General features: G+C 48.5%; 1 protein-coding gene across 5 annotated transcripts in view; it reads left to right on the top strand.

Annotated features, from left to right (window-relative positions):
• The window catches only part of Fbxo16 (F-box protein 16), a 47,583-nt gene extending 31,064 nt beyond the window's left edge, over window positions 1-16,519 (top strand). Inside the window, exons 6-10 of one of the 5 annotated variants that reach the window (XR_004517892.1) lie at window positions 581-801; window positions 2,420-2,522; window positions 13,073-13,102; window positions 13,503-13,800; window positions 14,549-16,519. Coding sequence is in view for 3 of the 5 variants with exons in the window: in XM_033765515.1 (XP_033621406.1) it covers window positions 581-801; window positions 2,420-2,522; window positions 13,073-13,102; window positions 13,503-13,601 (453 nt within the window). In the remaining 2 variants the exon portion in view is untranslated. Of the gene's footprint in view, window positions 1-580; window positions 802-2,419; window positions 2,523-2,620; window positions 4,906-13,072; window positions 13,103-13,502; window positions 13,863-14,548 lie in introns of those variants that run through there. The other 4 variants (XR_004517893.1, XM_033765515.1, XM_010623149.2 and 1 more) reach the window with 4 other exon arrangements.
• Window positions 16,520-21,125: the final 4,606 nt, after the last annotated feature.

Here is a 21,125-nt window from a genome sequence, read left to right as displayed (position 1 = left end):
CCATGAAAGACAGACTTTCAATTTGAGAAATTACCCAGAAGTGTCCTTCAGGAATAGTTGAGTTGGGCAACTGATGAGACCTATAGTCTACCCCTATTTGGCTCAAAATGTACATTAGAAATCTTTAGGCTGGAGCACCTATTTCTTTTGGAATTGCATCTTTTTTATGAATAAAATGACAAAGTAGACAAGGATATGGTAGGGAAGCTGGTGGTACAGAAGAAGGAGGTTTGGAGTGTGGGTTCAGAGCGAGACGGTCCTGGATTCAAACTCATGTTCTACCTGGATTGTAGTGGGTAAATTCATTGGTTTCGCTTGTCTTTAGTTTCCTTCCCTGTAAAATAGGAGTAATATGAGGGACTTCAAAAGTACTGTGAAGATTAAATAATAGAACGCATGTAAACTGCTCAAGACCTCCGGGCACATAGAAAGTTCTCTGGAGCCGCAGCTACTGTGGTCATCACGGTTCTCGTTGCCATGGCGATGGGGTGGCAGTGCTGCTGACAGTATTGTTTGTTTTATTGTTGTCATTATTAGCATAGTGCTCTGGGAACAGCAATAATACATTTGCTTCCCCTAGACACCTCCAAAAGATGGCTTTGTCATCGCCAGTGTTCAGCCACTTGCCAGCAGCTCTCCACGGGATAAGCAGTCCCCTCTTTGGTCCTCCTCCACAAGAAAAAAGAGTAACCCAGGGGAGAAGGAGCTTCCGCCTTGGCGGTCCTCTGACAAGCACCCGACGGATATCATTCGTTTTAATTATTTGGACAACTGTGACCCCTTCCAGCCCAGCTCCCAAGGGTAAGAAGCTCTGTGTCCTCCTCAGCCTCTTTGCTGTTCAGAACACTTTAGGGACATTTCAGTGGGTGAGAAGGCGAAAATAAAACTTGCTGTGAGACACAAAGGTTTTTCCGTACAAAGAAGCAAGAAGTCATTGAAAAAGTAAATGAACCACTTGTAGAAAATTTGCCCTATGAATCCTGATTTATCTGAACTTTATAGCTGCAATTACTTAACACAGTAGCCTCTTTTGATGTTTTAATATTAAACTCCAAGCCAGCACCACATAGCTGTTCCCTTTTTCAAAGTATTTGTGCTTCCTTTGTCCAAGTGAGTGGGTAATTGAGAGAAGCACCCTTAGATACACACATCTGTTAAGATAAACTGATGATCTCCAAGGTGCTGCTGTTGTTGTTTTGAGAAAGGGTCTTGCTCAGTAATTCAGACTGGCCTGGAACTCACTATGTAGCCCAGACTGGCCTCAACTCTCAGCAGTCCTCCTGCCTCAGCCTCCCGAGTGCTGTGATTACAGGTGTGTGCCAGCACACCTAGCTTTCTCCTGAGTTATCTTTGAGACTCAAACACTTGTGACCAAGGAAACAGGATGGGGTGGACTTTTAAAAAGATCAGGCCAACCTGGGAGCAGGAAGTGCACACCTGTAATCCGAGGTGTGCTATTTGGGAGGCCGAGGTGGAAAGATTGTAAATTTGAGGTCAGCCTGTGCTGTATAGGAAGACAATACCTCAGAATAAATATTTTTTAAAAACAAAGTTGGTAGTGTAGCTCAGTGGTAGATTACTTGCCTAACATGTGTAAGGTTCTTGTGGTGCAAGCCTAAAATCTCAGCTATTGGGGAGGCTGAGGCAGGAAGACCACAAGTTTAAGGCCAGCTTGGGCAATTTAGTGAGCCCTTATCTCAAAATGTACAAAAAAAAACCACTTAGGGATATAGGTCAGTATTACCTGGGTTCATTCTCCAGGACCACAAATACTAGTAATAATAATAATAATAATAATATTTTAAATTAAAGTACAGGGGGGCCAGGGATTTGGCTCAGTGGTTCTACCACCTGTCTCGAAAGTGCAAGGGCCCGAGTTCAATCCCCAGTACCAAAAATAAGTAAATTAATTAAATTAAATAAAGTACAGGAGCTGGGGATTTAGCTCAATGGCCCCGCGCCTGCCTCACAAGCACAAGGACCTGAGTTCAATCCACAGTAACAACAACAGCAACAACAAAATTAAAGTACAAGCATGTATGTATGTATATATATATATATATATATATATGTACTTTTTGGAAGTTCCTCCTTTCTGAAATGAGCAGCATGTGGCAATGCATTTACTCTCTTTACCTTCTTTTTCTTGTAACATTATGGCCTGGTGCTCATTCTGCAGTCATCTGTAGAAATATTCTGCCTTTCTTTTTACCGTTCATAGTACTCCACTGTGCGCTGGGCTAGAGCTCATCCAACTGGTTCTCTATTGATAGGCTTTTGGCTTATTTCCAGTTGAATGCAGACAGCCTTTTAAATCACAGGACAAAGAAGCCACACGAACATATAGCTACGCATACCCCACGCTGCCAAAGTTGTAAAATGATAATGTGTAATCACCCCCCCGCCTTTCAATTTACAGAAGAAGAAAAAGAAATGAGTTGACCCCAGATTTCAGCCGACAATCACACGATAAGAAAAGTAAGCAGCAGGACAGAGCCAGACTAAGAAAAGCACAGTCCCTGGTAAGTCTTGCTTATAAAAGATTCATCGCCAGAACCGTTTATGAAAATTGCAGCATTGCTAATCCTACTTAGGAAATTGAATTTGTTTTTGAAATCAGAATCATCGTGTGGTTAATTGAAGACGCCCTTTATTGGATCTTCCTAAGTCTGGTTTCTCATCTCTGTTTTCAAGAAACTGGGTGAGCTGATGGGCATGAAACTGCTTTGAAAACTGTCCAAGATAGAGGGGGTATCTTCATCGCTGGTTCTTCTTCTGCTTTGTCCTTTGGGACAGGACTGGAGGCCCCCAGAAGTCGCTCTCCAAGGAGAGGTCCCCTGACCCGGAGGAAGGCGGGCTTCCCGGAGCTGCAGCTGCCAGCAGCAGAGCACGATTAGGAAAGCGCAGTGCAGTGACTGCAGAGTGATAAATCAAGAACTCTTCTTTCTCTAATTAAAAAAACAGCAAATTGACTGCCTAATAAAGTCGGTAATTGGGACGAGGAAGCATCCTTGATTCACAGCACAACTTCCCAAATTGTGGTTCCGAGCCCCAGCAGGTCCCTTGTTGCTCTGCAGGAGCAGAGAATGCAGACTGGAGGGAAAGTTCCTGTATGGAGGAGGAGCAGAGTTAGAGGAAGGCTGAGGGAAAATGAGAAGAAACGCACGTCGTCGGCTGGGGGCGGCGTGTGGCACTCACAGATAAATCACTTCTATAGCTCTACAGCCTTACTGTTCTCCACCTAAATGTATTTTCAAATGTATATTCCAAAAGTAAAGATTAAGGATGTAAGAGAGCTAGAGATGAGTGTTTTAAAATAGAGCAGCCTGTATTCTGAGGCCAATTTTGTGGGACTGAGGAAGCCTGTGCTAAAGGCAGGACGAGTGACGCGTCCCGGAGCCCTGTCCTGAGATTGTCTGAGGCCAGAACCCTCACTTCTGCTGGGAAAGGGACGCGGGTGACAGTTGGAGATGCTAAAGCTTTGTCAGTAACGGACATAATGGAAAGACCCGGAAGAGAAAAGGAGCAGAAATAATGGAGTAGAAAGAACGCAGCTCCCCGGGGTCCTGGCTGTCAGGCGAGGAGGTCGCCTCTCCTCTTCTCTGTCTTTACTGAGAGCGCTGATTGGAGGTTCTGCTGCAGAGAGAAAGGTTCTCAGGGAAGCACTTTCAAAGGTGCACATGTTGCTGTGAGTTTGCATGGTTTCCGTTATTTAATAGGCGTGAGTTTGAAAGGGCAGCCGATTTTCTCTTCTGCTCTCAATTCTGGACAAGTTCCCCAGGGGCGGCTTCAGTGACAACCTTAGTCACAGCTGGCTTCATCTCACCCCTTTGTGCTGTGCGTGACTGGCAGAAGATGGGATGAAAGCTTAGATTTGATTGCTAATGCTTCACAATTTCCAGGACTTACAAAGATTTTATAAATATCGTGAAACACCATTACTTTTAGTTATGGTAATAAAGTCCCACATGAGACAGAGTATTTAGATAGATAGATAGGTAGAATGATAGAGTCAGTAGTATCTTTAAACTTGTGCAAAGATCTTTCAATCTTGCGCAAAGGCATGCACAATTTTTTTTGAAAGATCTTGCTGAACATGGTGATGTACACCTATAATCCCAGCCCTTGGGAGGCTGAGGCAGGAGGATCCCAGTGCAAACAAAACAACAAAAAAAGATCTCAACAGCCGGCCCCACAATTTCATTTAGGAAAAGAGGGAGCCAGGTGGTGGGGAAAGGTGTTGATGAACAGGTAGGGAGAGAATAAATCATGAGGGCCTGGTCTTAGCAGGTACCAGGGGACCAGAGTAAGGGGACTTCTGTGCTTGAGATCGGGAAGAGAATTTGTATTTTGTTGTTTCTACTTCTGGAAGGGAAGGAGGAGGAGAGGGAGTGGTATGAAAGAGCAAAGAGGAGGATAAAAGGAAAGAAATAGATTAAGGGGAGAGGGACCAGGGTGGTAGTGACATCTTGGGTTCTGGTTGAGTTGGTTTCCTAAGAAGATGTGAGCACCTCCTTCTGTCTCTGCAGGAAAGTTTGCTCAGTGTACATGTGCAAGCAGGATCTTAAAACCCTAGGCAGCCGAGAAAATGAAAAGCCCATGGGACAATTCACAAAAATCAAGGAAACCGGATTTCCTGGGCTGGTGAACTGGACTCAGAACCCCCAGCTGACGTCTTGTTTTGCTTTTCTGTTCCTGCTATGTCAGTGTAAAAACAAGTACCTTTTGTGGCACAGTGAGCTCTTCCTTGGGAGGTGGAAATCCCTACTTTCTAGGTCCTGATTTGGCTGTGGGTTTCACAAAGCTTCCTGTTTCCCAGTTGGCCTCCACCCAAGGAGCAAAAGCCTGAGATGAGACCTTATCTCTTCCAGCCTCTGAAATCACCTTCTGCGCCTCCTTCCAGGAGAACTTTACTTGGAGCATCAGAACTTTACATCAGGAGCATCCTGATGTTTACCGGATGTTTCTGCAAGGTTTCTCACTCTGTTTTTCCTCACAAGGTCAAGTAGGAGAAAAAAAAAGAATGTGATTCCGAGAGATTCCGGGATCCGGTGGTGGAGAGAATCAGGCAGCCCAGGGGCCAGCTTCAGCTCCACGGCTGACTAGCGGTCCTTCCCCCTCCCGGAATGTGACACCTTTAAAGTCCCTTCCCGGCTAAAGGACCTAAGGGGTCCCCTCGATTTTCCTTCATGCCCCTTACATGAAGGACAGAGCTCTGGTCGAAGTGGCTTGACACAGGCCACCAAAGATAAGCTGTTACATTTCTTGGGTTTTTTCATTTTTCTTTCCTTTTAAGCGCACATTCACAGCACTTAGCAGCCACACTCCTTGCGGGGAGCTGGTCCATGCACATAACCCCTCGATGCCTTTTCCACCCCTCTTCGCCCTCCTTCCTTCATCTCTAGTAGTGTATATTTAGCAGTTAACACGTTTGTGTTCTGCCCATTAAATGTCATCTTATTTTTCACTTTGCTGTCAAAGAGCACAGATGGGGACTCAGAAAGCCCGAGTTCAGGGCCCGGTACTGCAATCTGAGTAGCCTGGTGATTTAGGCTAAGTCACTCAGCCTCTCCGGGGCTTCTTTCCCCGTGTGAAGAATGAAATCAGTGACAAGCCAGACGCAGGGTCGGTGCCGGGAGGTAAGGAATGTAGCCCAGCTCCCAGCTCAAAGCAGGCGCTCGGTACAAGTTGAGCACCCCAGACCTGAAAACCAGAATTTTGAAACGCTCTAAAACCCAAAACTTCTCGAGCACCCACAGGATGCCACAAGGAGACAATTCCACACCGGACCTCAAGTGGCAAGTCACAGTGCAAATGCTGGTGCACAAACACCGTGGTATGAAATTACCCTCAGGCTATGGGTATGAGGTACATGTGAACATAATTGAGTTTCCTGTTTGAACATGGATCCGTCTCCACTTATACACAAATATTCCAACACCTGAACATTTCTGGTCCCGAGCAGCTGTGATAAGACCGACTCAGCCTGTAGCAGCAGCAGCAGTAAAATCACACAGAATCACTGCCTGAGCCCATGAAGAAAAAGCTCCAGGGCAGCTGAGACACAGCCCAGAGGAGAGAGAGCAGCCCGGCAGCCAGAAGGCGGTGGCAGGGGGCTCCATCCCCTTTACCCTTTACTACCCTGCTCCTGCTTTCTGTTTTCTTTTCTCTTGTTTTTCCTTCTTCCTAGAATCCATTTCCACTGTGTAAGACAAGGTTGCAGGGCTGGCAGTGTAACTCAGTGCTAGAGCATTGCCCTAGCGTGTGCCAGGCTTGTGTTCAGTCCCCAGTCCTGCAAATGGAAGGAAACGGAGCCGGGAAGAAAGGGTTGCATCCACAGCGACCAGAAGTGTGAGCTCTGTGCGCTCTTTCCTGCACCACTGCTGCATGGCTTTGTGCTCTTGCACACTTCCCCTTACACTGTTGTGCTTTCACTCAACGCATCTGGACTGGAGGGGTGGGGGTGAATCTCTGCTCACTAATGCAGTCTTGGTCGGAGTTCATTTTGAGAACAAAGAGAGGAAAATCCCTCTTTAAGGACTGGGACCATTGCAGGGTCTTTGCTTGTCTCCTTTGCTGCTAGGAGAGTGGAACTTACTTGCTCAGTCTTGATCCTTTTGTTTATCCTGCTAGACTCTGTAAGTTACATGGGCACTTCCAGCTACAGTGGTCCTGTGTTGCTGAACATTCAGACAGGTGTCAAGTGCCTTTTGGTTTTCACTCACACGAAGTAGCTTCCTTTTAGGGTCCACTGGAAGAACCATGTTTGCGAATTATATAATATTATTAATTATACACATATTAGTGATGACGTTTTACTTTTATTTTTGACACAAGGTCTCACTATGTATTCATTCCAGGTTAGCCTTGAACTCACTTTGTAGCCCAGGCTGGCTTCGAACCTTGAGGCGATCCTCCTGTCTTGGCCTCCCGAGTGCTAGGATTACATGCATGTACCACCAAGCTTGGCAATGACAATATGTTTTAAACACTATTACTACTGGGGTTTAGCGTGTGTGTATGTGTAGCATTTAGTACTGTGATATTAGACCAACAACTACAGTAGAAGCCAATTTTCGAAGACATGAATGTTTTGAAATACAAGTCCATGACCATTGCTAATATACTGCCCAGACTTTATGGCCTGTACCCATTTTGCAGCACATAATCTCCTTTATTTCACCTATTTGGATGGCTCAATGGTGTAGGCAGGGAGTCTTGGATTTCGATTTCAAAACTTTGGCTAACACTGCTTAACCTTTCTCTGCAGCTGATAGTTTCACCTCAAGATAAATCAACAGCACAAGCCTGAGGCATCTTTAAAACTGTACTGATTATTTCTCCTAAACACCTTGCTGCTATCTCTTGTAGAACAAGTGAGGAAGCAAAAAGGAACTCATACTTCATGGGTTTCACCAAAGCAGGGACCCCTGTGAGGAGACTGGGCAGGTCTGGCCAGGCTCCTGGGCATGGGAGGCACAAAGTCCTCCCTGCAGCATTGCAGATGGGAAAGCCCGGAAGAGGCTGCACGCCAGGGTCAATGCCAGGACCACAGCTACTCTGAGGTCCTCCTCCCTCTGAGCCTTTCTCCCTCTTCATGGTCTCTTAGCTCCTGCTCAGCCCCTAACCTGTGTTTGGGCAACTTACAGGGATTGATTTCAACTATGTTTATCTGTCTCAAACAAAACTTAGGATTTTGTGATTTTCAAATAATAATCCATATTTTGATACAGTATTATCACCTGTTAAGTGGGTGTCACCTAAAATGTTGAGAAAAATTTAAAGTATGCGCAGTTGCTTACAAAGTGGAGATTGTCACTATCACCTTATCTTCTTTGACAAAGGGTCTCATACCTTTGAGAAAGGTATGTTGCCCGTATCCACCTCAATTCCCCGGGTCAAGCAAGTCCTCCTGCCTCAGCCTCCCAAGTAGTTGGGGTTACAGCCACACACACGACTGTATCTGGCTCTGTCACCTTCTTCATTTTTCTTTTCTACTTCACAGATGTGATATCTGACCGTCAGAGATTTGCAGGTGGTGGTGGTCTCAAAGACTGCTATCCTGCGGTTGGTGTATTTATTGATCACATTTATCCTGTGAGAGCATTTGTTGATTTTGTATTTATTGCTTGATCAATTCTCATAATCGATCCCTGGGTTTGCTCAATATTGTTGTATCTATCAGTGATTGCTTTTGCAAGTGTCTGCTCCTAACTTAATGGGAGACAAACACACCAAAAAAGTCAATGAGAGCAAAATCTCCAGGTCAAGATGGGCTGTACACATTTCGGGTTCTTTTCTTATCTTGAGCTTCAGCCTCCCTCGAGCCCTACTTTCTTGGGTCCCTCAGGTTTCGTGGCCTCTCCAATATTCCTTGTCACTTCCCTGACATCCAGCCAGCCGACAGGCACTTCCCATTCCCACGTGTGAGTCTTCTTGCTTTCACCGTTGCCCTGAAATGAAAGAGAAGGAGGAAACATCGGTATGTTTCTTGTTCACTGGACATGTGTCTGGCAGGCTCTGGGCTGGGCCCTGGGGGTGCACCGGGCTACGATCCCGGGATCCTCGGCTCGCTGTGTAGGGGTGGCAAGTGTGCACACACACAGCTGAACTTGTGAGCCAGGAGCTCAGGAGGGAGAACAGAGCCAGAGCGGGAAATGGGTCCTCAGCTGAAGGCTGCTGGGAAACCGGCGAGAACAGAACTGCAGAATTCCAGGGGTTCCAGTGGGGAAAAAGCGGCTGCATATTTCTCTTCCACTTCCTTCTGTTTAAAGACACAATCTAGGGCTTTTATTGGGATAATATCTCTGGAAAGAAGAGTAGTTCAACTGACGAGGAAAATATATTTAAATGACCTGGTGTGACACTGGAGGAAACAGCCTATTCAGCGAATGGTGCTGGGAAAACTGGGTGACTACAGAAGACCGAAACTGGACCAATATTCTCTCACTGTGTACTAAACTAAAATCAAAATGGATCAAAGATCTAACACAGTGAACCTATAGAAGAAAAAACAGGGAAAACACTTGAAGTCTAGGTTGTAGAAAAGGATTTTGTAAACATGGGTTCTGTTTGCACAAGAAGTACCAAATGGGATTATACAAGCTAAAAAGCCTCTGCACAGCAAAGGCATCAGTTAGTAGAGGGAAGAGACAAGCTACAGAATGGGAACAAATGTTTGCCAGCTACTTCTCAGACAGAAGACTAATATCTAGAATATACAAAGAACACACAAAAAATTAGACCGCCTAAAATAAAAGAGCCAATCAAGAAATGGGTAAGTGAAAGGAACAGACACTTCTCAGAAGAAGAAGTACAGAGCCCAGCGTGGTGGTGCACACCTGTAATCCCAGCACTGGCAAGGCTGAGGCAGTAGGACTATTGTGAGTTCGAGGCCAGCCTGAACTACATAGAGAGACCCTGTCTCAAAAAGCCAGAGAAAGAGACAGAGAGAAGTCCAAACGGCCAATTTATAAAAAGAAAATTTCAATATCTCTGGCCATTAGAGAAAAGCAAATTAAATTAAAACGACACTAAGGTTCCATCGGACACCTGAAAGAATATCTATCCCTAAAAAGTAGAAAAATCACAAACACTGGCTGGCTGCAGTGAAAAAGGAACTCCCCTACACTGTTGGTGGGAGTGTAAACTCCTACAACCACTATGGAAATTTCTCAAAGAAATGAAGTAATTCCATATGACCCAGCTATTCTCCTTCTAGATATCTTCCCCAAAGAGCTAAAGACATCCTGCTACCGTAGTACATGCATACTTGTGTTGATAGCAGCAGCACAAGTCATAATAGCTAAATGATGGAAGCAATCTGTATATCCATCAACAGACAAATGGATAAAGAGAATGTGGTACCTGTACATAATGGAATATTACTCAGCTCTAAAGAAGGACAGACTTGAGACATTTGTAGGGCAATGGATGCGCCTGGAAAATATAATGTTAAGTGAAATAAATGGGACACACAAACTTAGTATCTATCGTTGGAGGAAGGCAAAGTACAAACAAAGAGTGTGATAAAGGATGGATAGAAGGAAACAAGGGGACAGATGTCCTGAAAATAGAAAGAGTCCAGGAGACTGAAGGCCGGAGGAGAAGCAGAGGGGAAGGAGAGGTAAGAAGAAGAAAGATGTGCCCGATATAAGAACTTAATAACCTTAATGGGTGTAAACATTATCGTCATGAACATGAGCTAAGTTTAGTATCAACAAGCATGAAAGGGGATGCAGAGGAGCAGGGAGGTGGGTGGGCGGGAAGAAGGTTTCACAAGAAGAAACTGTGTTATGTGTACGTCCCTGCGCCCCATGGTGAATGTAAACTTCCGGTACCACGAGCTTGTATGCACCAATAGAAGGAGGAGAATGAGGAGAAGTGACGTGGTGCTGTCCTTCACCAGTCCGGGCAGGACAGGGCTGCCGTGTGTGACCGGGCCACGGTGCCCGGAGTGCTGGTGAGGCGCCGTGCAGCGGCACCACGGAAGACGGACGGCGACAGCAGAGCACGGGCGCCTGAAGGTCACCGATCTCGGGCGTTGTTTGTAGGAGCAGCGCATGGACAGCAGCCTAGACACCTACCAGTATCGTTCGTCTATAAATGGAGCATCGAAAAAATGAGGAAGTGACATAATGACAGGTAGTGACAAGCGCACACAGGCGCACACACGTGTGCACACACGTACGCAGGCTGAACAGAGAACAATGGCGTTCATCTAGGGCTTCCACCTGTGTAAGAGGCGGGGGGGGGGGACAGCCTGCATTTTCACTGCTGTGTTCCTGGGCTTGGAGATGTATAATCTCTGGAAGGATGCGAAACAGTAGGGGAACCCTGGTTGCCCTAGAAACCAAGGGGGTGGGGTCCGAGCGGGGCGGGGGGAAGACTGGGGGTTTATTTATTTATTTATTTTGGTACCGCGGATCAAATTCAGGCCCTTGCGCTTGCGAGGCAGGCAGCAGAACCACTGAGCCAAATCCTCGGCCAAGATTGGGGATTTTTAGGTCTGGGAAGGTGGGGGGCGAAGACTGGTGGTTTATTTATTTATTTATTTTGGTACCGCGGATCAAATTCAGGCCCTTGCGCTTGCGAGGCAGGCAGCAGAACCACTGAGCCAAATCCTCGGCCAAGATTGGGGATTTTTAGGTCTGGGGATTTGGCTCAGTGATTCCACTGCCCGCCTTGCAAGCACAAAATCCTGAGTTCGATCCCTGGTACAAAAAAGGGGGGGGGTTAAAACTTGGGACTTAAATATTGAATTACGTAGAAAAGGAGCCTATGCAAAAGCAAAAAAAGCTGTGTTTTTAAAAAGAAAAAGATCACCGAGGGAAGGCCCCTTAGGGAAGAGCTCTGCGTGGGCTGGAGGCTCAGTGAAGTGTGCGTTGCCTGGATCTATCTGAGGGCTCAGGAGTCAGACAACCCACTTGTGGTTCGAGTTCCATCCTGCAGGGGCACTGGTTGTTGTTAAATTTCTGTGCCCAAGAGACGGGCGTTTCCGGACAAGGTGGGCACCTGGGCTTACAGCACAGGAGCAAGACATGCAAGAAGGAAAATGTTTGTGAGCCCCAGTGTTGTTAGCACACAGGAGATTTCTCCTTAGCATTTCAGCCACTGAAAGACTGAGATTCAGGGCTGTAGGATTTTCATCCCTTTATAGAACTTGACTGTTTTGCTCTTAAATCGCCTCCCCCCCCCATAAATGATTAGTGTCCACATGAATAGGGCCTGAGAGTTTGTCTGCAGGACCAGAAGAAGGGCAGAGGGAGCAGACTCATTCCCAGAGCGGATCACGAGGAGGGAAGAGAGATCCAGCAGGGGACCTGCGGCGGCCGGGGACAGGAGCCTGCCTGGGCCTGCAGAGGCCTGGGGCTCTGGAGAAAAGGGTCCTCTACTGCGGCAGATGGCTCTGCTGGTGACGGATTAAGTCTGAAAGTGTCACAGGGGAGGGCAGGCGAGCCTGTTCTTGCTGGCCCAGGAGCTGGGGTTTTTCTTCACTCAGCACCTCACTTACCTTCACTGTAACTCATGGAGTGCGAAGGAACATTCCTATCTATTCTCCTCCTTTGTGCTGATCTTAGCCCAGCACTGAAAATGCCTCATTCCCCGGGGATCTTAACACCAAAAATGCTACAGGAGCAACGATTATTTACTCCCATTTCTCCTTTGACTTTTCAGGTTTAACCATTTGCTACTTTTTTGTTAGTTTCTTTGTTTTGAGGTAGAGTCTCACTCTGTAGTTCAGGTTGGCCTCAAATTCGAGGCAATTCTCGAGCTGGGATTACAAGCATGCACCACCATGCCCGGCTTAGCCACGTGCTACTTTGACTCCATTTTGGACCACTTTTTCCAAAACAAAATCACCGTCAGCCACGCCCGGACCTCCTACAGCAGGTACCCTAGAATCGGCCAAGTAAATGATCCCAGTTTTGCTCCCCGGGAGCTCGCAGTCTCATTAGGAGACAGAGAAGCACATTCAGAGGTGAACAGTAATGTCCAAGAGATGGGGTACGGTCCACGTGACAGCCAGACACTCCACAGTTAGGGCTGCCGGGGTCCTGCTGGTGGAGAAACCCTGGAGGATCCAGACGTTGAAGCTTCCGGTAGGAGGTGGGCCTCGAAGCATGGGCGGGGTGCCAGGGAGGGCTAAGGAGCCTCCGGGCAGGTGTAGGCAGGCGGGACCCTCTGTGTGTCGCATCCTCGTGGGACTAGCGGGGGCTCAGCGCGGGGCAGGAGCACAAGCAACAGCGGTCACAGGCCGGTGCCTTTTCCGAGTCCCTGAAAGTCTACGGTGGGGTCCCCCGGATCCGGAGAAACTCTGTGCGTTCAGATAAACGGGTTCAGGGCATCAGAGACAAGTGACAAGCAACCGGATGCCCCCAAGCGGAGGAAGGGGCAAGGGGTTGTGGTGGAGGAGGCTGGGGCTGCTCCGGGAATCCTTTTCAGTCTCTCGGCGCGGTGGGACCAGCGAGGGCAGACTGAGCCCCTTCGCCTTCTCCCCTGCAGGGTCAGCTCACCTTCTTCCTGTTTCTTCCTCTCTGCTCTTCCCTCTCCCTCTCCCGGACGCGGCCAGCTGGCCTCGAGGAGCAAGTCCTTTCTCACTGTGAGTTCAGGGTGTGTGCGTGTGTGTGCGTGTGTAGAGTGTGTAAGCCACGGGAACTGTGCTGAGGCGCGTGAACGTGGGCAGTCACTGCAGGGCCTGTTCCTCGGCTGCATCTATTTCTAAGATGAAGAGTATGAATATCTTCGTACCTGCACACTCAGATGACCTCCTTGAGGTTCAGACGAACTAGTGTTGGTGACTGTGCTTTGGACACTGAAGAATTTATTAGGAGTTCTAGGTGAAGGCTGCGTGCGGTGGAGGGCGAATTGGGAAATCTTACTAAGTCCGTCCAGCCCTGTGATTTTGCACAGTTGTTTCATACCATCGCAAGAAGTATAATTAGAAAGCTTCCTGCGATGTTTAAATACCCTCCCTTTAATGGTACCCTTTTCCTCCGTAGGTGTCCCTCAGTCCCGGTTCACCTCTAAAAGCTCCAGTTCATCTTGCTTGGACTCCTCATCTGTCTGTGGGACCCCCCAGCACCTGGAGCAGCGACTGAAATCTTCACGCAGCACCTTCAGAGAGACTCCGGCTTCAGTTGCTCCCCACCCAAAGCCAAAGCTGATTTGAACACGGAAGAGAACTTTACAGGAACGAGACGCTCTGCACAGTGAAGAGTTGGCTTCCAGCTGGCTGTTCCTTTAGAAACCTTTTAGGGTTAAGTACTTTGTTGTGAATATGAGTCCTACAGTATTTCGGTAAGAAAAGAATTCAGAGGGCCGGGGATTTAGCTTGGCGGTTCGGTGGCCTGCCTTGCAAGCACAAGGACCCGAGTTCAATTCCCGGTACCAAAAAAAAGAAAAGAAAAGAATTCAGAGGGCCGGGGATTTAGCTTGGCGGTTCGGTGGCCTGCCTTGCAAGCACAAGGACCCGAGTTCAATTCCCGGTACCAAAAAAAAGAAAAGAAAAGAATTCAGAGTACAAGCCAGTGTGGTGGTGCATACCCAGATACTCAGGAGGCTGAGGCAGGAGGGTTGCCAATGCAAGACCTGCCTGGGCAACTTAGTTGACACCCTGTCTCCAAGTAAATTGCAAAGGACTGGGAGGTAGCTCAGTACTGGAGTGCTTGCCTAGCATGTGGGAGGCCCTGGTTTGATCTCATGGCATAACCCTTGACAGATACCTTAGAAGATGGAGGTAGGTACTTTGGGGTTGATGAAAGGACAGAAGATGACCACAGGTAATACTGAATGTGTGAGGCAGCCTCCAGAGGGAAATGCCGGCTTCACGAAGGAGCTCTTTATCACGGGGGCTTGGCTTGCTAGGATGGCCCTATAGGCAGCTGTGAGTTATTTCCTCACAGCTGTGGCGGCTGGAAGCCAAGACCTAGGGGTCCGCGGAGCGGCTTCTTCTGAAGCCTGTGTACTCGGCTCATAGATGGCCGTCGACCCCGGCGTCTTCCCACGCTGTCTCTTCGGTGTGTGTCTGAGTCCTGATCTCTTCTAGGGTCCCAGTGCATCACCTCGTGGAGACACAGTGACCTCTTAAGACCCCTCTCAAACACAGTGCCCCCAAAATATGGGAGTGAGGACTTCAGCCTAGCAGCATGCAGGGGACACGATCCAGACCCTAACGTGCAGCTTCCTGAGAGTCCAGAAGGGACAGCAAGGCATCTGGGCACAGGCCACAGCAGAAGCAGCAAAGGGAAGAGAATGGAGGTCCCAGAACCAGTAGGAGCCGTAGTCACCAGAGCGGGGCCACGAGGTCTGTGCCAGGGGGTGGAGGAACGAAGCCACGGTCACCCCGAGAGCTGGCGGGGGGCGGGCAGGACCTGACCTGCGCGCCCACACTTCCTTACCCCTTCCCATCCCAACGGCTTCAGAGTTAGCAGAATCAGGAAGAGTAGTCATACGGTCCTAACCTACCTCCCCTTGTAGCCATGGCCGTGTCCTAGAAGTTACCACTCTAGGGTACTCATTCACCGAGGCAGAGCAGAATAATGGAGAAGAATGCTTCCCTATCGTGTCAGGCCGAACCCTCTGTCCCTGTACTTGGGTACTGTATGCATACGTTGACTGGTTTAACACAGTAGCCGGGGGAGGTGTAGCACAGGACATCGTGGTTTGGATGTGTAAATGATGGGCAGGGGCAAAACATGACCGAGTTACAACTGATTTGTTGGCACCCCTCAGCGTGACACTAACGTGTCACCCTGCACTGGACCTGTGTCCTTCCCGAGGCAAAGCACATGGCTAATGGGAAGGGGGTCAGCTCCTGGAGACCCAGCTGCACGTCCGCCCCCGGAGCCGTGGACAGATGCAGAACCTGGGCTGGCCTCCAGCTCCGCTTTGTCCCTCTATGGCCCAGGCTACCCTGAGATGACGTCAGGAGCCAGTCACATTATGGGCTGATGTTTGGGCCAGACTGGAGTCTGCCCCTGGTTCCTTGTGGAATAAACTAAGAACTTCTGAGCCAGGAACTTTTCAACAGAAAGAAGGCCTCATCCAGTACTAACAGAGGCATCTTGTGTTCCAGCTACATTTGACTGTTCCTGTGGAATGAGTCAGCCCCGCCTTACTTGCTGCGGCAAGACGTCAGTTATTTTTCCTGTGAATCTGTGTTTTGGGCAAGGCTCTGCTGGAAGTTCACCTCTGACCCACACTGCATTCTCTGGTCCTCTCCTCAGAGGGCGGAATGACACACTTCCAAGATGGCGGAGGGACTTGGCCAGAAGCTGCCGCCATCTACTGGGCGCTGAGGTGGAGATGCAGGTGGAGTTTGTGCTCCGGTCCCTGTAGCTCGGGGCTCTCAGAATGGGAGCGAGCCAGGTGGAACCTGACTCCCCTTTGAGGTCCCAGTCTTGGGAGTCTCATAGGGTCATTCCCACCATCCTCAGCTGGACGGGCTTGTCCAACTTCAAGCAGAAAGGACACAGACTCAGGAGGGCTGGGAGGTCTGGGAAGAGCATGTGAGATGGGAAATATTTGTGCAGATGTTTTGCAATAGACTTGGCTTCCAAATGGCTCCCTGCGTGACCCTTACCTGTACATAGGTCATGACACAGCGCCATGAAGTGGACAACAATTGAAAAAGACATTGCTGTTCATTAATTCAACAGAACTTTAAAAATACAGTACCTACAGTGTGCCAGACTCTGTGCTAGACTCTGGAATGCAGCTGTCCCTCAGAATCTAAAGTGTTTTGTTCTAGGACAACTGTGGCTACCAAAAACCAAATGATGCTCCAGTCCATTATATGCAAATAGTGCAATATTTGCATGTGGCTTACCCACATCCTCCCATTATTTCTATTTTTTTTCAGTGCTTGGGATTAAACCCGAGTTCCCTTGCATGGTAAGCACTGGGCTATACTGTTGAGCTACATCCTAACCCCTCCTATGTACTTTGAATCATTTCTAGATACTTTTTTTTTGTTTTTTACAGACAGGATCTTGCTCTGTAATGTAGGCTGACCTTGAACCCACTATGTATCCCAGTTTGGCCTTGAACTCATAGCAATCCTCCTGCCTCAGCCTCCTGCTTGCTGGGATTACAGATGTGTACCGCCACCACACCCAGCTCTTGATACTTTAGAATCCCTTATAGAGTGTAAATGCTATGGAAATAGTTTTTCCACTGTTTTACTTAGAAAATAATGACAAGTAAAGAAACTCTGCTCAACACAGATGTAACCATGTAGGCCTAACTACATCCTTGTGTCAGCAATAACATAACTTGGTTTTTCTAATTTTTTGACTCCTGATTGGTTGAACCAAGGATGAAAACCCAATCAATGTGTGGGTGTGAAGGAAACACCTGTCCCTCTTTTTAATGGGCTTATGATGTCTGGGGAGTCCAGCAGTCCCTATACCACAATGGTGGCTGTAAGGAGCGGAAGCCCATTGAAGGAACATATGAGCTGCTTCACGTGGAGTTGCAGGAGTGACCTCCAAGCAGAAACCGGAACTTAGTCAGACGTGGTAGCAAACAGGAAGTGAGGTGAGGTGTGGAGGGGAAGCATTCTGAGAAGGAATAAGAGATTGTAACATGCAGGTAGGCGAGCATTTAGCACTAAGAGACCCCAGCCGAGGAAGCGCCCCAGCTGTGGTGAGTTACCCTTGGGACCAGCACTGCCCCACGAGCCTGTGGGAGTAGGGGTTGGGCAGAAAGAGAGCTGGAAAGTAGCCCAGAGTCCACACAGGAAGCAAGGCCATGCTGAGGAGTTCAGGCTTCCTCCTTGCTTGGTGAACGATCAATAAGGGCGCTGACCCAGGAGAGGACTTGCTAAGACTTGCGCTGAGACGGTGCTCGCTTCCTGGGGAAACAGAGGGACAGTGCTGGAGACTCTCCCTACAGGATGGCGCCACGTTTCTAGGGACGAGACCATGGTGACTTGTACTGAAGTCGCGGAAGGGGTGGTGACAACCAGAAGGACGGGGAGTATCCACACGAAGAGCAGAACGTAGCGATTTAGAGACGTGGATGAGAGAAGAGAAACCAGAAGCCCTCCCAGACTTCTGGCTTGAGCAACTGGAAAGTCTCCGGAATCAATGAGGCTGGTTAGGAAACAGCTTCCCCACGCCATCCTACACCCTCACCTGAACAAAGTGCCTTTCTCTGCTGCCCAGGTGGTGCTGGTTGTGCAACTGTCTTAAGAAACTGACTTGGACGGGATGTTTGGGGAGTGGGGGACAAAGGAGCCAGGGAGCCATTAAACCAGGTACTTTGTAGCGGTTTTGTACTTGATCTTATTTATTTTCCATAAGACTTTTATGAGGGAGGTGTTGTTCTCACTTGATAGTTTGCAGACTTTGGGAAAAAATAACGTGATCAAGGTGGCTATGGCTGCAAAGAAGCAGAGCTGGGATTTAAACCCAGAAGCGTTTGACTCCAGAGAACCTCTCTATGGAGAGGAGCCTGGCATCAGGGCACATGCTGGTCATCCTAACAAGGAGGAGGCTGAGGCAGGAGGATTGAAACGAAAAGAAACATTCTTTCCACCTCAGAGTTTCCAAGTAGACTTGCACATCCTCCTGATTGGCTGTGTCTTCACACCTGGGCCGTGCTTCTTGGAACCCACTCCATTCAGCACTGGGCTGGGAAGGGGACAGCCTACAAAGAGAGGTCCATACTGCAGGGGCAAAGAAGGACGCAGACCAAGGGTCAAGTGTGTCGCCTCGGGTCTTCCGGGGGAATTTCTGAATCCTTTGTAACTTGTCCTGATACTGACTATGTAGAAACTCTAAATCCGGGGACCCTTCTCATTATCTTTGTAGGCATCAAGGCAAGGGACGCGATGGAGACCTTGTGCTTGTCACTGCCAGTCTAGGAAAGGGGGATGTTGGGAGATAAAACTCAAGAGATAAATGGAAAGGAAAGGAAAGCAGTGTGTCAAAGAGACATCTGTGTCCCTGTGTTCACTGTGGCATTAGTCACAATAGCCAAATATGGGATCGACATGAGTGTTCATTGATGGATAAATGGATAAACACAATGTGAGACACACACACACACACACACACACACACGCACAATGGAATACTGTTCAGCCACAAACAAGGCAAAATCCTGTCATTTGTACAATATAAATGGAACCAGAAGTCATTATGTTAGTCAAAATAAGCCAGGCACAGAAAGACAGATACTGTATGTTCTCACCCATCTGTAGGAGCTTAATAAGATGCTTTCATAGGAGAGAGTAGAACAGAAGTCACTAAAGGCTGGGAAAGGGTAGGGGGCAGATAGAGAGGCTGGATAACAGGTACCAAAACACAGAGCCTGGCATGGTGGCTTGTACCTGTAATCCCAGTTACTTGAGAAGGAGGCTGAGGCAGGGGGATCTTGAGTTCAAGGCCATCCTGAGTAGTACAGCAAGATCTCCATTTAAACACACACAACAGTTAGGAAGAATGAGTTCCAGTCTACTGCAGCACAGTAGGGAGACTATACTTTACATATTTTATAAAAATCTAGAAGAGGGAAGTTGGAAGGTTCCCAGTACAAAGAAATGACAAATATTTAAAAGGAGTTTGAAATGCTAAATATTTTGGTTTGATGGTTATACACTGTACATGCGTACTGGCCTCGAACTCAAGATCCTCCTGCCTCAGCTTCCTAAGTAGCTGAGATTACAGACACACACCACCATGCCAGGTTCTAACGGTGTGCAAAAAAATAGGTATAATTTTCAAAAAGTAAAACAATTTTGAACAACAGCAAGTCAGCTATGGGAAAGGCACGATGTAGAAAAAAGGAAGGCAGGGTGCATACAGACATCGAAGGACAGAGCCCGGACAGGGAGCTAATCCAAACGGGGTACACTGGGGTTGGCCTTCGCCAGTAATGCCAGCCAGGTAACGTGGCCGGCCGGAAGATCTGAAACGTGAACTTCGCAGCCGGCTTCCTGGTCACTGACACCAGCAAGGAACGGCCACTGGAGGGCGCTCCTGCCCGCCTTGCTGAGCGCGGGCGCTGCGCCTCTTGTGCCTGCGCGGGTCTCTCAACCCAGCTCGGCGAGGATGACCCAAGCAGGGACTGTGCGGAAGTGTGGATCTACATCTCACCGCTTACTTACTCGGCTCACGTCTTTGATTCTAGTGAAGTCAAACAAATACATTGTGAAGTTTTAATTATTTATTCAAACACACTCTGAAGAAGGAACATGAATTTTAAAAAGTAAGCCACCACCCTACGCCTACTAGGATGGCTGTGATCAGTAACACACCACAGAACGTAAATTGTCCGGGATGCAGAGAAATTGCAGGCGGGAATGTGAAATTGTTCCCTGAGGGTGGGACCCGGGAGTTCTTCCCAGATTCTTGGGGTCCTGAACAGAGAACACAGAAAAAGTAGTGGGGTGCGCACTCACTGAAGGTGCAGAGTGCACTTGGCAGAGAGGGGTGTCCAGGGACAGACCCCAGAGGCCACCAGGAGAAGGGAAAGGGGGCTTCGGGATCTGGAATTCCTGGACTGGCTTCTTCCTCATGCAAAGAAGGCATTGAGGCATTGTCCAGTCAGACACTCACTGGGCCTGGCATGGGTTTAACCTGCCCTATGGAAGTCTGGCTTGGTTTCCTGCCAGATGTAAAGCAGGAATTAAAAAGAGCACTTTTCTGATTGGCTCCGTGTGCAGTGCCCGGAGCTGCTGGGCCATCCTAGGTCCTGGGTTCTGTGCGCAGCCCGGGTCTCCCAGACTTTGACAGATTCCACCCAGTTCTTTTTATCAAGTTTGCCCCAGCCCTAATGTCCTGCCTCAATTCCCCCTGAGAGATGCAATCCCCGGAGTTCTTTATGGGATCCTCAGCAGTGCTGGCCTCTTCCTTCTTATAGGTGCTTCCTGGGGATCTTGTGCTCTCCTCTGCCTTGGGATGTTGGGATTCACTGGCTGGGCTGGACAGAGCCTGTCCCAGACACGGAGAGAACACTTAATGCCTCCATGTCAGGAATTGTTGAGCTGCCTGTCCAATGGGAGGAAGCTCTGTGACTTTTTCAGGAGCATCGGGACCTGGATCATCATTCGAGATGGATCTTTTGAAGCCTTCAATGGATGAAATTCACTAGCAGGTCGAGGAGCCAGAAGCCAAGTGTGCGAAGGAACAGGCCAGAATATTTCTTGGTCTGTCTTGAAAGGTGGACTAGGATGGATCCAGCCATTAGAGACAGTATTTTTCCATGCTATTAGTTGGGAGAAGTTTCCGAAGGGGTTTCGTTTCCATGCTTTCTGTGGAGGGGAAAGCAGGGTGAAAAGCCATTAGCTAAACTACCGAGAGCCTGAGAGCTGCCTCCCCGGTAGGAGGACCCACAGCAGGGATCCCATAAAAAGCAGGAGCCCAACACCAGTGCCCATTTAAGCTGTGGGACAGTCAGTTCTCCACTCCATAAGTCAGTCACATCGGCCACCTGCCACATGGAGCGGGGCCTGGGGTGGCCGAGGACAGCTGCATGCCCAGTGTCCAGTTTCCTTGCATTAATGACAGGAACTCTTTCCTTGACTGGCCCTGGGTTTCCCGCAGATGACTCAGGTGTGCCTGAGGCACGGCCAGTCGCAATGGCCACCACTTTGGCCTGGCTTTGCTCTCGGCGCC

This window comes from Fukomys damarensis, unplaced genomic scaffold (assembly GCF_012274545.1).
Source record: "Fukomys damarensis isolate Sample0158 unplaced genomic scaffold, DMR_v1.0_HiC HiC_scaffold_18, whole genome shotgun sequence".
NCBI classification, from domain to species: Eukaryota; Metazoa; Chordata; class Mammalia; order Rodentia; family Bathyergidae; genus Fukomys; species Fukomys damarensis.
The sequence above is the reverse complement of the archived record's forward strand: the minus strand, read 5'-3'. Positions and strand labels throughout refer to the sequence as shown.